This window comes from Nicotiana tabacum, chromosome 4 (assembly GCF_000715075.1).
Source record: "Nicotiana tabacum cultivar K326 chromosome 4, ASM71507v2, whole genome shotgun sequence".
Taxonomy (NCBI): Eukaryota; Viridiplantae; Streptophyta; class Magnoliopsida; order Solanales; family Solanaceae; genus Nicotiana; species Nicotiana tabacum.
In genome coordinates, this window is record NC_134083.1 from 55,770,564 (window position 1) to 55,787,385 (window position 16,822).

Consider the following 16,822-nt stretch of genomic DNA (forward strand, 5'->3'; position numbering starts at 1 on the left):
TAGCCCTCATAGATGGGAAAAGAATGAATGCAGTGTGTCATGGTCAGCTTTATCAGAACAGAATGTCTAGAGCTTTCAACAAAAGGGTCAAACCTCGACAGTTCACACCGGGGCAGCTGGTGCTGAAACAGATCTTTCCACATTAGGATGAAGCTAAAGGAAATTCTCACCCAACTAGAAAGGGCCTTATATGGTTCAAAGGGTACTAACAGGAGGAGCACTCATTCTCGCAGAAATGGATGGAGAAATTTGGCCAAAGCCTATCAACTCAGTCAAAAGATACTATGTTTAAAGTTGTTTACATTTATGCAATTGATGTAACTGAACTACGCTTGACCTGATTCCCGTTTAAGAGGGGATACGTAGGCAGCCCTGTGGGTTCGGTCACAATACAATAAAATTTTTATTTTCCCCATAATCGAAAACTGGGGCAGAATTTTGAGGAGGACCCTCAAAATTCCGAAGCAAGTTCAGCCAACGGAACTGTATGCGGAACAACCAGAGATTCGTCTAGGTAACTGGGGCAGAATTTTGAGGAGGACCCTCAAAATTCTATGGCAAGAAGGTCGCAATGTCTCTAACAATGACGTAGTTATGGGTCCATCTAATCAATTTTTAAATTGTACATTACTGTGTTTTGAACAACTATGCATGCATATTTTTCGAAAACTTTATTTTTTAGCCAGATGCTACCCATGGTAACTCGATCAGGATTCCAACGCCTAGCGGAGCAGACAAAGGCACGAACCAACCTCCCCCGCAAAACTTACGATTTTTCTTTGAATACATGAACAAGAGATAGTCTCCAGTACGTGCGCACCTTAGAATCACTGTCTTCACAACAACAAGGCTACCGAACTCATCCACAACTAAGATATACTCTGCTATCACTTATTATCTATTCATTGCCTGAGACTAAGCATTGTCTCCATTTTGCATGAGGCTAAGCTCTGCCTCCTTAATTACACAAGGTTAAGCTATGCTTTTCCTATTGCATGAGACTAAGCATTGTCTCCATTTTGCATGAGGCTAAGCTCTGCCTCCTTAATTGCACAAGGCTAAGTATTGCCTTCCATTTGCATGAGACTAAGCACTGTCTCCATCCTGCATGAGGCTAAGCCCTGCCTCCTCAACTGCATAAGGCTAAGCATTGCCTTCCATTTGCATGAGACTAAACATTGTCTCAAATCTTGCATAAGGCTAAGCTCTGCCTTCCCAGCATGAGACTAAGCATTGTCTCTCCTTGCATGACCACAAATGTTGATCTGTTCCAAACCTTGCATTATACTCTTCTCTCGGGACTAAGCTCTGCTACCAACTCTACATAGGACTAAGCTATGTCTGGTTTTATCTCAAGTGTCATGTCTCTGCATCTCATGGGCTGACATATAGCCAATTTGTCTGAAGGCGTCATAGTCCGAAGGCATCATCCTCATAGCCGGAAGACACCATGCCATGGCCTGAGGATCTCTTAATCTTGCACATCATTATTCAAAGGCATCATGGTTCGGAGGCACCATCTTCATAGACCGAGAACATCATTTCATGGCCTGCGAATCCTTTACCACATAAGTCATAGCCCAGGACATCATGGTCTAAGGACGTCATCCTCACCGTCCAAAGACAATCTCCATGGTCCAAAGGGAATTTGCATCATGTTTAAATTTATGCGATAATCTATATGCATCGTATTTTGAGTTTGCAGGTAATCTGGTAAGTAACCGTTATCCTAACGGGAGCAATCTTCGCTCCAGTTTCCATTCTCATCGTCCGTTACCCATTCTCATTTGATACCTACTCAAGTATCCATAACCATTCTTAATTCTGATTTTTCTTATCCAGAATATTTTGTCCGTTCTTACAACAACTCCATCGGTTCGTTCCACCGATTGATCCAGAACTACACATGGCCTGATTCCTGTAAAACCAGGGATATGTAGGCAACTCAGAGACCAGAGTGCAGCCTAAATTTTTTCAAATCACTCCATTCGGTCAAAATCGGTCATCATTTCTTTATCCGACAACTCTTTCATCCTTTCCAGGTAAAGAGGGGCAGCTTTTTCCTCATATTTTTCAAATATATATATATATATATATATATATATATATATATATATATATATATATATACACTTTCAAAATAGTGCATATGCACCATCATTTGATCTACAAGCATATACAAGCATTGTTCATAATTTTCAATGATTTTCAAAGGCTTTAAATCAATTTATTCCTATATTTTATTATATAAATATCAATTAATTACCTTATAAATTATTTTAAAGATGATTTAATCATATGCACTTTTCATTTACATCCATATTAGATTTTAAATATTTTATTTATATTTTGTTATAATTACAATTGCATTTTTAGGCTAAAGTGTACATTTTTCAATAATAGCCCATATATACTTATAATTACTTTATTTATGCAAAAAATAACTTATATATTTTTTATAATGTTAAACAATTATTTTTAATCATTTTCATGCACAAATAATATATTTTGTTATTTACCTATTATTTTTATAAATTATTATTTATTAAAATCGGGTATTTAAAATCTGGTATTTAAAATCTGGCCCTAATTCTATAACTAATTCGGACCTAAAACTACCCAAACCAGCCCAAGCCCAATACCCCTAACCCAATTACCCTTACCCATTCATTAAACCCAACACCAATCCGCTTAAATCCTGGCCGTTGATAAAAAATGATCAACGACCCACAACTAACGAGCCCTTTACCTTATATCCCCCCTCTCTACCCTAATCCTCACTTTTCTAAAAACCGCCGCCCTCATTTCCCCTCCCTTGTTGAACCCTACCGCCTCCATCTCACCCAAATCTCCCCGAATCCCGGTCCTAATAGGATTCTTTCCCTATTCCCTTACCATTTTAGTATTTTACCTTTATTGGGTGTTAAATTTCGGAATAACTTAGGTACTTGCCAAATCTATGTTTACCTCTTGAATCTGGACAACCTCGAGTCCAAGTAAGTTATTTGTAATGATTCTCTCATATCTTGTTTGGTTCGCACTAAGCCTTAAATGTTAGGGTTCCAGATCTTCTTTGATTTGAACCAAATCTGGTTCAAACATTGTTTTTTTTTAACATTTCTTTGTCTATATTTGCTCTATTACTATGTGTCTGTTGATTTTTGCCAATTTTGTGACTTATATAATTTAGGGTTTCATTTACTTGAACCAAATCTGGTTCGATTATAAATTTCTTTTTTTAATTTCCTATACATGTTTATTTTGTGCTAATATGTGTTCTTTTCCTTTATTCTTGCTGATTTTGTGTTTTACCCAAAATTAGGGTTTCAGTCCCTTTTTACTCGAACTAATCTGGTTCAATTTCATGTCTCTTTTGAATAATCCATGTCTACCGTTCATTTGTATGTGTTAATACATGATTCTTTGCCATTATTCTCTGCTAATTTCGGGGTTTACCTAATTTAGGGTTTCTAACCCTTTTTACTTAAACAAAATCTGGTTCGATTCAGTATTTTCTTTTTTATAATAATCTTTTGTCTGCCTTATGTGATTCTTTTCCTTATTTCCTACTGATTTTGTGTATTTCTACCTAAAATTTAGGGTTCAACCCTACTGATTTAAACACTGACCTCAGTATTTAAGTGGGCAATTCTTTTAAGGCTAAGGGAGGCAGTACTATTCGAACCCCTCCCACTTCCCTCTGAAAAGAAAAGAGATTTTAGAGTTCGAAATTTCTCACTACTATAAACAAAATCTTTCACTCATATTATCTCTAGCAATATTATTCTGTGCTTTTGATTCCTGGCCGGCTGGAAGCCAAGGCCAGAAATCCTCAACTGTTCTACTTCTGTTGATGACAATTGCTACACAGTTGGATTCCTTTTTTCCTGTTTCACCTTAACTGGTGAGTTATTGAATCCTTTGCTATTCCATTATGATTACTTGTTTAATGTGTTGTTTCCATTAAACCATGTTACCCTAAATGTTATTACTTATAGTTAAGACGTGTTGAACTTAGTTGAATCGATTAGTGAAATCTGCCTAACTCTATATTATTTAGGGCTGTTTTTTAGAGTAAAAAAATATTTTCATACCTCTTCTTAAGGACTGTTTAATTATGTGTGCCTTAACAAATTCATCAGTTTGTTTATTGAACCTGTCACCATGTGACTTGTTTGGTTTTGTGCTCACTATGTCATGATATCTCTGCCAAATTGTTTAATCAGTTACTAATACTAATTAGTGTGTTTCTAACCTACTGTTAATTAATGAGCTTTCTTTCTGTGACTTATTCTGATCTGCAGTCTTTGTTATCATTGTGAACATGTTTATGAAATGGTCTTATTAGCATGTGACTGTGTTAACTTCTAAAACTGGATTAAGTCTGCCTAGGTTCAAATGTGTTGCTATTTGTTTGTGTTATATGTGTGATTTATACCCTCTAATACCATCATAAATTCTCACTCTTTGCTAGCAAAGAAAAATAAATTTAGGTTCTGTCTCTTGGCCTCCCTAGTGTGAGCACTGCTCAGGATTTATATCAGATCCTCGTGAACTCTGACACACTAGGATTTGGTCCCTAGTCTTCTTTAAACTGTTCTGATTATTCTTCTCTAGTGTGAGCACTGCCCTGGATTTTTGAAGCCCTTGGGAACTCTGACCCACTAGTGATTTGGGTTCTGTATGCTTATCCTTGAGATATGGGTGAATCATTCATCGCTGGTTGTGGTGTATCTATGAACATAGGCTTTTGGAGCCACTATGAGTTGTAGGCCTGGCCTGTCCAGGTGCATTTGGGCCTGCTGCAGGCTTCCTAATGTTTTATATACTTTGTAATTCATTCATTAAATTCGGGTCTGTAATAACTATTTATAATAACAATTGGGGTATTAGTAAATTGGAAAACTGGGTTTATTTTAACATTTGCATGAGAATGGGTAGAAATTCTACCTATAGGTGTTTACTTTGCTCATTCTGCTATTGTGCTAGATAACCTGCCTATAGGTGTTTACTTTGCTCATTCTGCTATTGTATGTTAGATAACCTGCCTATAGGCGTTTACTTTATTTAAATACATTCTGGTATTGTATTTTAGATAACCTGCCTATTGGTGTTTATTTGCTCAAATAAGCTCTATGGATAACCTGCCTATTCTGCTTTTTAGATACCATGCCTATATGGAATAAAATAATCAAAGTTCAATCTGCAGCATATTCATTAGGCATCAGGATCATAGGGTCATTCATAAATCTGCATTTTTAGAAGTCATGCCCATAGGGTTCTTAATTGATTGATATGCTATTGTCATACTTGCTCATTTAGTATATAAGAACTAAAACCAGTTTCAATCATCACGGGTAGGAATCATGTCTATAGGGTAATCACTATCTGTGTTAAGCACTAAAATCAGGCTTTAAAACCTACCTCGTTGAACGCCAGTAGAAAGCATGCCTATAGGAACAATTGAGTAATTCTGAATATCTCTCGTGTTTATTACTGCCAAATACTGAGTAAATCACCTAGATAGCATATTTATAGGTTTCAACCCCTTATACTTATAATCAGTAGACAACTGTGCAGTCACTTAGAAATTACTTTGCATAACTGCTCGCATGATTAAAATCCAGAATGAGGCGATCTTTTAGGATAAAAAATAACTTAAAGATAGTAATCGGATAGCAGGAGATGATAGTCTATTCCCGCTGAATAATATGAGTAACACCCCCGTCTTGGGAGAGTTACGAAGTATTATTTATGTTGCACGAGGCGATCCTTTAGGATAAAAAACTTAGGACCCCCTACTTTTATTAAAATAATTCTTTCTTTATGTTTATGTTCTCTCTTAGACTAATTCACATGATTTAAGTTTGGCCGGGACCCACCGTTGTAGACCTCGAGGAGTGCCTAACACCTTCTCCTCGAGGTAATTTGAGCCCTTACCCGATCTTTGGTGACGCAGACTAGTAAACCCGAGTCATTTGCAATAGGTGCCCTAACGCACCTTAATTCGTTAGGTGACGACTCTCTTTTAATAACCCTTCCTCCCTTTTTAAAAGAGTTATCAATATCGAAACCCGATTTCGCAAGAAAAAGGGGGCGCGACAATACATGTACCATTCGTTTATGCCACATAGTTGCATTCTCTGTGTTAACTACTGCAAATGAATGATGAATCTTCTGTGTTTGATTTCCCCTGTTGTAGACAAAATGTATAAGCCATCTTCCTCCCTACCAATCTCCTTCACCCTCCCAGACAAGAGATCCTGGAAGACACAGAAGGTAGGAAAGAAGCCCACAAAATAATTCAATTCTTTTGTCACTTTAGATACAGACAAAAGATTGAGTCTAAAGGCTGGTACACAAATAACATGCTGAAGTATATTACCTCCACTGAGTTGACTGGTCCCTATATGTGTCACCGAGGCTGAGTCCCCTGTAGGAAATTGCACTTGTCCTGCATTTCCTACTAGTGAATTATTGTGTAACAAATTCTTATTACCAGTCATATGATTCGTAGCACCTGTATCTATGATCCACTCAAAGTTTTTAATGTTATGAACACTATTACTAAAGTAGTTACCTGCCATGTGTGCACTGGCATAACCTTCAATATTAGTTCTCTTCAGAATTTACAAAATTTGTGCAACTTGTTCCTGAGTAAATATTTGTGCAGGCAGCTGAGTAGTGTTGTAGGTGTGTTGACAAACATTCTGTTACCCTCCAGTTGAGCTATATTTGCTTTGCGTTTGGCCTTGAAATTTGCCGGATAACCAATGAGCTGATAACAATTTTCCTTTAAGTGTCCTGTTTTTCCACAATGATCACATTTCATTAGCTTGTAACAACCTTCCTTGGTATGCCTTTCTGGTGGAAAAATTCACATTCCAGATTATAGGTCCTCCTTTGTTTATTGCGTGATTGATCTGTAAACATAGCTCTTGTCTCATTGTATCCAGAATTCCCCAGAAAGTTACTCCCAATTGATCTCCTATTTTCATCTTGAATAACCATTGCATATGCTTGATTAATGGTTGAAACATTAGGTATCAATAGGATCTGTCCTCTAGCTTGCTCAAAACTATCACTCAGTCCCATTAAAAATTGCAATAGATGTTGGAATTAGGGATGTTCGCCGGTCGGTACGGTACGATATTTAGACATTTCGGTTCGGTATTTTTGGTATTTGGTTTTGCAAAATACTATACCAATACCGTACCTAATTAAATTCAGTATGGTTCGATTTTTCTCCTTTCGGTTTCGGTAACTTCGATTTATTTGGTTTGAATACTAACTAGTGCATAGAGTCATAGACGATAATATTCTTAATTAAAGTACTCAAAAGTACAAAACTAAAAATGTTTGTTAACAAAAATTTTGTCCAAAACTAGCAAATACCAACCTAGCGAGAGAAAACTTAGAGAAATATCTTATTACTTGCTTAGAGTTTGATGAACCTAGAGAATAAAGGAAAGTAAAATTTTAGATTTCTTATATTTAGGTTATAATTAATAAAATATGTATTGTGTAATATAATATATATTTCGGTACAGTATCGGTATTTTGGTATTTTATTTTAAAATACCAAATACCAATATTTTTTTAAAACTTAAACCAAATACCATACCGAATACCAAAATATCGAATACCGAATACCAAAATTTTCGATTTCGGTATGGTAATTCGGTATTTAGCAAATTATACACAACCCTAGTTGGAATTCTAATTGATAAACGTACTCCTTAGAAGATGCTGGTGGGAGGATCGAATCAAACTCTGCCCATAAATCCTTCATTTTTGTAAAATATACTGACACGGAGGATGATCCTTGCACTGAGGTAAAAATCTTGTTGTGCAAATAGTAGAGTCTCGATGCATTTACCTTGTCAAACCTCTCTTGCAATTCAGCCCAAACCGTTTGTGCATTTAAGAAAAATAATACACCAGTGTGTAATTCCTTACTCACATTACTCATTAGCCATGAAGTAACAATAGCATTACATCTCTACCATTGATTCCCCAATTACACACCAAAATCAGCTTTGCATGTGGATCCATCAACAAGACAAAGCTTATTTTTTCCTAATAATGCGACTTTCATCGCATGACTCCAGATTGTATAGTTTTCCATTCCTATCAGCAGTAGTCCGACAGACATTGATCCTGGTCCATCACATGGATGTAGGTAAAGTGGATGATAGTGATCGAGATTCATTATTCCTCATATAGTCGTGATACCAATGCCGTTGTTCACGGTGGCTCCACTGAGCTCAGAATTGCTCGAATTTTTCCCAATCACCATCACTCACACAGAATTAGTGCTCAGCAAAAAACGATAGAAAAAATGAATGAATTCTCTCGATTTTTCTTCAATTCCGTGAAAAATCCCTTGAATCATTCAACCATAGCTATGAATCAGTCAATCATAGCTCTGATACCATGTTATATTGCAGAATTGAGATGAAGGATTGAAGGACAAAGATGAACAACACAGAGAGAAAGAGAGAGAGAGAGAGAGAGAGAGAGAGAGAGAGAGAGAGAGAGAGAGAGAGAGAGGAAGCTTCTCGATATTTTCTCATTTATTATTGAATCTGTACAGTGCACGTATATATATATCTAACCAACTAATTTGATAGTTGTCAACTAACTAATTATGTCTAACTCTAGTTAACTAATAACATCCGACTAACTATAGTTAACTTAAGGAACTTCACATATTATCTCATTAAGTAGCCAAAGAAATCTTGTAATTTGTAAATATTAATCTTTATAGGATGCTTGAGTTTTTTTTTGTTTTAAATTTCCCTTTGATTCTCCTTTGATCTTTTGTTGGAGCTATAACTATTTTGGTGATTCGAAGACACGATTCTAAAACTGTAGGTGGAGCTGCTGACCATATGAGCAATCCCTTCTTGTCAAAAGATGCTTGAGTTCAGTTGAGTTAGGGACTAGCATAGTAATATGGCTATGGGTCACTTCAACTTTTTTCTTTTGGTTACATCTGTGTGTCTATTCATTTTGGATAAGGATTAATTGGGGGACATACCTTTTCAATGACATTAACCAATATAAGAAATAAATCTTGGGTCTGACAAGGATTATGGTATAATTCTAAGTGAGTGCACCTCTACAAATGAAATTAGCGATTCAAATTCAAATTTGGACAATCTTGTTTTTGGCACGGAGTATAGATATATATATGTGAAAATCACTAAAATTTTAAAAAATATATAATTTTGATCATATAATTTCAAAAGTATAGCGGGTTCATGGTAAGAGACTAAAGTCAAACCCATCAAATGTAAATTTTAAATTCACTTTAATTTGTCACAGCAGTGCATATATCCTCTTTAAATCCTGGATCCGCTACTAGTAAAGCTAAGTCAGACTGTGATCAAACAATAAAGAAGTGATAAAACTTTTCACCAAGCTGCAAAGCTATTTGACATATAGCCTGTTTGGCCAAACTGAAAAAATCAGCTTATTTTGAGAAGTATTTTTTTCAAAAGTGCTTTTCAAAAAAGTACTTTTCGAGAAAAGAAGTTTGTGTTTGGCTAATCAATTTAAAAAGCACTTTTGAACAATAATTTGTGTTTGGCCAAGCTTTTCAAAAAGTGCTTTTATGTGTCAAATTACAAATAAGAACATGAAAAGATTTGCTTAATAGTTAATATTATATAAGTAGATAAATAATTATAATTTTTATTATTAAAGATAATAATTAACTTTTTATTTTATTTAAGTAAAATATAAAAATAAAATTAAAAAGTACTTTATTCTTTCAAGATAATTTAAATATATCAAAAATCATCCAATAAATATGAAAGTTCATCCCAAAAGTCATTTTATATTACTTAATAGTTTAAACTAAGTAAGGTTATTTTGGTATATATAATATTTTGCAAAAGAAATTTTTGGTAGGAAGAAAAGTCAAAACTGCTGTTGCTTCTACTTCTGGAGAAAAGCTACTTTTTTTCTACTTTTTCAAAACTGTTTCTGCTTCTATCCAAAAGTATTTTTTTTAAAAAAAAATTTGGCCAAATGACTCAAATTGAGAGAAAAAAAAAAGAAGCATTTTTTTAAAAGGAAAAAAAACACTTTTGACATGGTAAGAAGCTATATAAGAAATAAATCAGAAGATATTTGACATATTCTTCAAAGAAGCAGCAAGATAGTAACCAACTTTCAGAGCGTGAATAATTGCTCTCAAAACTATAATGACGCGCACTGCCTATTGCATGCTACCAACTTTTTGATAATTTGATGTTGAAAAGATGTGAATGACAATAACTTATGCTCTTTAGTTATTATGAGCTGTTCTCATTGATACCAACAAAAAATAGAGAGGATAACGAATGAGCAATTCTTGGCCCTTCACAGCAATTGTGGAAGATGTCAAATGCTCCCTCCTTCACTCCATCTTTTTAACGCAAAGTTACTTTTTACAACGGAGATTCATCCATCGGAGAAGCTATAGCTCTTGAAGTTCCTTTGCCACTGTTTCTACTAAATTAACTGCCATATATATATGTTTCTACGAAATTAACTGCCCTAAGATATAGTCTATAACTATACAAAATGTATTATTGGTAATTAAGGTGTTGCCAAAATAAAATATGATCAGTAAAGTGTCTAATATTGTGTCAAACAAGGTATGTACTTATTCTGAGTTACAAAAATAGTACCCTAAAAATGAAAATTGAGGCACGGCTTACTTAATGGCATGATAGTTAGAGGTATTCATACCAATAAACACATGACATGACAGTTGCCAATGAAAGCCTAAGTGGTTAGAACTACCGAATCTTTAAAAATCGATTAAACCGGTAGAATCGAACCGAATCGATTAATAAGTTTTATCATAGATTTTTATATAAATTTATAACTATACGAATAATTAGGATATGTTTTACATAATATTCGAAAAAATATTGAACCTTACCTCATAAATTTATATATAAAAAATATATATTATTTAATAAGTTTAAAAATAACAAGCACTAAACTTTTTCCTTAGGCCCTATGATTATGGAACAGTTATAAGCCAACAAGCAATTAAAATCCTAATTTTCGCTCCAACCTATTATGCTACTCATATTGAAACTAAATTAGTTTTTCGATCTTGAGTAGTAGACACAAGGTATTCCAGCAATCTTGAGTGGAAAGTCACAAGGTATTGAATATCATCCCTTTCGTAAAATTTTAGATTTTCTTGTTAGATACTTAATCTTCTAATAAATAGTATTTTTAAGTTTCAGCTTGATTAAAATATTACCATTTATGTGATTAATATTTCTCTTGTCTATGCTCAATTTCTTTTACGTTCCAGTAGAATAGTGGGACGGATCTCCATTTTCGCCATCTTTCATGTTCCTTCGATTTATCACCATTTAAACATTAAAATATCTAGAGAGTTTTGCCAAAATCTCATTCAAGTACGTATATTATTGCGTTCTTAATTACTTTTACTAGCAACTCTTACATGACATTTTAAAAAATTAAAAATAAACCATACTGATACCGAAGAGAAACGAGATGATTTCGAAAGTCTAATATTAGTTATATGAAGTAGAGTAATCGAAAAAAATATGAATTTTATAAAATAACCGATCGAACCAAACCATTGGAACCAAGAAGTGTTGAGACACCGAGAGATCTCAGTTTCTCAAATTATTATGGAAATATGTACTCATGCCTAACTTTTATTTTTGCTGTTACATGGCGTCAAATTATACAACAAAACCAAAAAATAAGAACAAAAAAAATGATAAAAAGGAGGGGTAGAATAACCTAAAAGATAACTATCTTGTGATAAAACTTAATCCAACTTTATTTTCAAAAATCAAACTCGCAAAGTTGGTCATAAAGTTCAAATTTGATCTCGTTCAATCTGATTTTGAAAATCCTAAATATGTTTTAACATCGTCTAAATTTTCCCCATCTAGCGTCAAATAAAATAATACGCTGACGACAAATAATATAATAAAAAATAAATAAATATTAAAAAAATCCAACAAAGAACAGAAAGGGAGGATTCGAAAAGGAAATCAAAGCTCCTAGAAATTGCTATTTTAGTTGTCATTATTTGGCTCTTCCTCTTGAAGTATTAAAAATAAAAGAAAATAGTGAAAAGAGGAAATAATGCAAGGACAGTTTTTGCGTCTTCCCCAAGTGGAAGGATAGTTGAATAATAATACTCCCAAGAAAAAGCTGTGCCGTCACCGTTCATAATTCATATACAGCGCAGCCGCTTCTCAACATCACAAATCAAAACTCACACATTAATATAGTCCACAAATTCAAGGTCAGGTTGGTCCCCTGCACTATTTTTGCTGCTAATTTCGTATCCAATGACGCAGTATATTGAAAAACTTACATCTAATAATATTGAAAAACTTACATCTAATAAGTACTCATTCATCATTTTAAGCTTTCGGATTAGAATTCTGAAAATTAATTCATCCTTTCTGAATTAGTCAGAGTCCAAAGCAAACACAACAGGTGAAAAAATTAAGACTTTATTCGTTTTTAACCCGCGCGAGAAATTATTTATATTTGATAGTCAAAAAATATATATAATTTATATAACTTTTATATATAACATACATAATATATAATATATATATATATATATATATATATATATTTATATATTGACTATTATTTTAATAACGACTATACAATTTCCAACTTTCCGAAAAAAATACTCATGTGACGCTAGGGCCTGGAAGATAGCTAACGTGCACTGGTGCTAATAAAAAGAAGACAAATACTCTCTGCTCTCTAATTACGCAATAAGCCCCTGAATTACAAAAAAGAAAATTGAAAAAAGAAATTTAGCTGAATCAATAATTGTAGCACTACAAAAATATCAACGTAAACAATACTAGAAGTTAGATACATTGAACCTGGACATGTTAATCTTGGATCTATAAAAGCACTTCCAACTAAACTGTTTTCATATCAGCATAAACCACAAATCAATCTCCTACCTTTTCTTTCTTTCTTTTAAGCTCAATAGTAATAATAATAATAGCTATTTTTGCTTCCACTATTTTCTCAACTAATTCAGTTAAAATGTTTTCGACAATTGCTGTGCCTTTTAACCAAACAAAGCCCCATCGCCGTGACATCTCCGCCATGCCGGAGAGTGAGATACTCAGGAGAAGAAATGAGGAGTTGGAGAAAGAATTAAAAAAGAGCATTGAGAGGGAAGAGAAAATGAAGCAGGAATTGCAGAAAACATGGGAAAGGCTGAGGGTGGCGGAGGAGGCTGAAGAGCGCCTTTGCTCTCAGCTCGGTGAACTTGAGGCCGAGGCTGTTGATCAGGCTCGGACCTACAGGACACGTGTCATCCATTTGATGGATCAACTCTCTTTGGCCCAGAAACTTCTCGAATCAGCTTCCATTACCGTTCCCAGTTCCCAGTGATTGTAGGGGAAATGGAGTTTAATTTGATGCTTCATCTCCATTTTCAAACTAGGTAGAGCACGTACGCCTGTAAAATTATGCGTTGGTTTCAAATGAAAAGATGAAAGATTAGTTACTCGGATTAATGGAGGTGTATATTGACTTGTTTTCGTCTCCGAGGTGTGATGGGGGAATTTTTGTTTGTAATGTATCTTCTTTAAGCTTTCTACGGTGCATGGTCAGGTTATTAGTTAACGAAATTTATCTGAATTTGATTATGAAAATTATTCCATACGTCCCATTTTAAAGGCCGTTTTAGCTCTTTTTATGTTCATTAAAAAAAATAATAAGTATTATAAGGTATCATTTACTAAGTTACCATTATTAAAAGTTTTTTAATTATTGAATTACCTCTTCCGTTCTACGTGATATTTTGTTTTTTTCGGTTTTTATACATATTAAAGAATTTATTTTTAAACATTAATTAACAATAAAATTAACTATATTAACCTTTAAACTTTTTGAATTTATTCATTAAAAATATAATAGATATTTCAAGGGTAACTTTGAAAAAAAGAAATTAATTATCTCTCGATGCATGAAACAATCAAATATTATGAGTCACAAAAAGATCAAAAAATCAACTAAAGTAGATCGGAGTAAGTAGTATTAAAAAGAAGTAATAAACTATTACTTCTTTAATATTAAGGGGTCGTTTGGTATGTGGTGTTTGATATGAGGTATAACGTAGGATAAGATGTAGGATAAATTATACCTTATTTGGTTGGAAGTATAAATTTATCCTGGGATAAATTTATACTGTCAACCAAACAAGGTATAAATTTAATCTCAGACTTAATTCAGGATATCCCACCTTATCCCACCAAATAGAGACATAAAATTGCTTGAGCTTCCATTTCAATAAGAAATTATTTTTTTTATTTTATAAACAATCACAACTCACTTATCAATTAGCAAATTTCATTAAACCATTCATAAATATACAAAGAGGAAGCTCAAAAATTGGCATGTTTAACAGAGAATAATTTCATTCATTCAAGATATAAATGAACACCAAAAAAAAAATAAGCATCTCATATCATTAATCAAAACAAGATAAGAAGTGGGCCTCAAAAGTTGAATCTAAAACTTTACGGTTTTACAACTTTGAATTTTAAACTCATTCAGACCGCACGCAAGATCTCAAACGGAGCATCGAAACTCGCCGACGACCTCAACTAAAAACCTCACTGTTTTGACTGGGTTTGGATGGTAGTTTATGGTATTAAAAGGGTTGTTCTATGAAGGTTTAAAGATTGTTTTTGGGTTGTGAAGCTGCTGTTTTTTTCGAATGAAAGACGAAAAAAGAATGACACAAGTAGAAATTCTCTTATCCTAAAAAAAGAAAATAAATTTCTCTCCATTCCCTCCTCCCTCTTTTTTCTTTCTCTCTCCCTTTTTTCCCTCACATTTTTCTTCTATTTATAAAAAAAAAATTCGGAATTTTCAGATTATTTATTTATTTATTTATTTATTTTTAATTAAAAAGAATTTCCACTTCCCATTTTCCTTATTTTTTTAAAAAATAATTCCCCTCTTTCCTTTACTTTTATTTTTTAATTTCTTACTTTTTTTTACTTTTATTATATTTAAATTCCCACTTTTATACTTTTCTTTTCTTATTTTCCACTTATTTTACTTTTCTTTTTTTTTTTTATTTCCTACTTATTTTACTTTTTTTTTTAAAAAAATCAGCTACCCTTAATTTTATTTTTTAATTCCAACTTTCTTTTACTTTTCATTTTTTTAAAATTTTCACATTCTTTTGCTTTTATTTTTTTAATTTTTTACTTTCTTTTACTTTTTTATTAAACAATTTTCACCTACTTTTACTTTTTAATTTTATATTCCTACTTTTACTAGTTTTTTAATTCCCATCCGCAATTTAAAAAAATAATAATAATTAATTTTTATTTATTTTCGGGTTTTTTAAATTCATTTTATTTAAAAATAAAGAAAAATAATAAAAATAAAAATAATACTAATATTAATAATTGACCTTTTAAATTATTATTAATTTTTACCCTATATAAAAAATGTAACAAAGCTAAAAATATATATATTAAATTTCTGGAAATATTTACATAGTAGAAGGTGATAAAAATTCAAATATAGTAAAAAATTAGGTGCTCACAGCTGCCCCTTTTTGCTTGAAAACATGAAGAGTTTTTAGGCAGAGACTAGGTGAGCCATGTGACTAATTTTTGACCAAACCATTATTCAAAAGGAAAAGAAATAAAAGATAGGGTGCAACCGAGTCCTGGTTTTGGACAGCCTACATATCCCGGGTTATAGGGGAAGCAGGTCACGTGTAGTTCAAGGAGAATGGTGTAATGATGAGTTGAGGAGTCGAGTGAGGTTCCGTCGAGGCTCCAGTCCACGGTCCTGCTATTATATCGAAATAAAAAAGAAACTAAACAAGCCTATCACTTATGAGTTACAAGATTCCTATCTATGAGTCTTCAGAAACTTGATCTTGAGTCTTGACTGGTTCTTCATGCAGACTCTGATCTAAACCTTGATGCTCGCTAGCTGTAGGTTCTAGTTCATTTTTCTATAGCTTCTTCTAATCAAAACGGGACTCCAATGCTCGTGGCTTCAGTCATGTCTTGAGTATTCCATATCTTTTCAATTGCTTTTGCATTTTGGATTCACTTATTTTTTCTTTTCTTTTATTATGAATTGAGACTTCTTCTTTTGTTCATCTCGAATCCTGTACCTCGAGGTAAAACCTACTCAGACACCAAAACAAACAAACGAACGAAATATTTCTGCCCCAGTTTGCACTAGGGAAATTTCGTGAGTTATTATAATAAAATTCTAAACTACTTCTTTATTGAAAGCAATAAAAGGTCGGAAGTGGTGTACCCTAAAAAAGTCATTTTTTTTTTTTTGGATGGTGTTCTTTTATTGTCAAAAGGATGTCTCAACTAAGGATTGGTGTACCTTAAGTTGGGAAAATATGGCCAGGGAATGGGATACCCCATATTGGCAAAGATATCGGGGAGTGGTGTACCTTGCATTTAAGATCAAATTAACTAATGAGTGGAGACCCTATGTTGGAAAACTAGACTAGGGAGTGGAGACCCTATGTCTAAAAACATCAACTAGGGAGTGGAGACCCTATGTTGGAAAAGCGACTAGGGAGTGGAGACCCTATGTCTAAAATAATCATCAACTAGGGAGTGGAGACCCTATGTTGGAAAAGCAGAATGGGGAGTGGAGACCCTATGTTGGAAAAGCAGACTAGGGAATGGAGACCCTATGTCTAAAAATATCAACTAGGGAGTGGAGACCCTATGTTGGAAAAGAGACTAGGGAGTGGAGACCCTATGTCTAAAATAAAATCAACTAG

The 16,822-nt window shown here is 33.5% G+C and overlaps 1 protein-coding gene across 1 annotated transcript; it reads left to right on the plus strand.

The window, feature by feature from the left end:
* Positions 1-12,944: 12,944 nt before the first annotated feature.
* LOC107831593 (protein RESPONSE TO LOW SULFUR 1) lies at positions 12,945-13,699 on the plus strand. The gene has a single exon (XM_016659377.2). The coding sequence runs from the start codon at positions 13,075-13,077 to the stop codon at positions 13,426-13,428; it is 354 nt and encodes a 117-aa protein (XP_016514863.1). The 5' UTR covers positions 12,945-13,074; the 3' UTR covers positions 13,429-13,699.
* Positions 13,700-16,822: the final 3,123 nt, after the last annotated feature.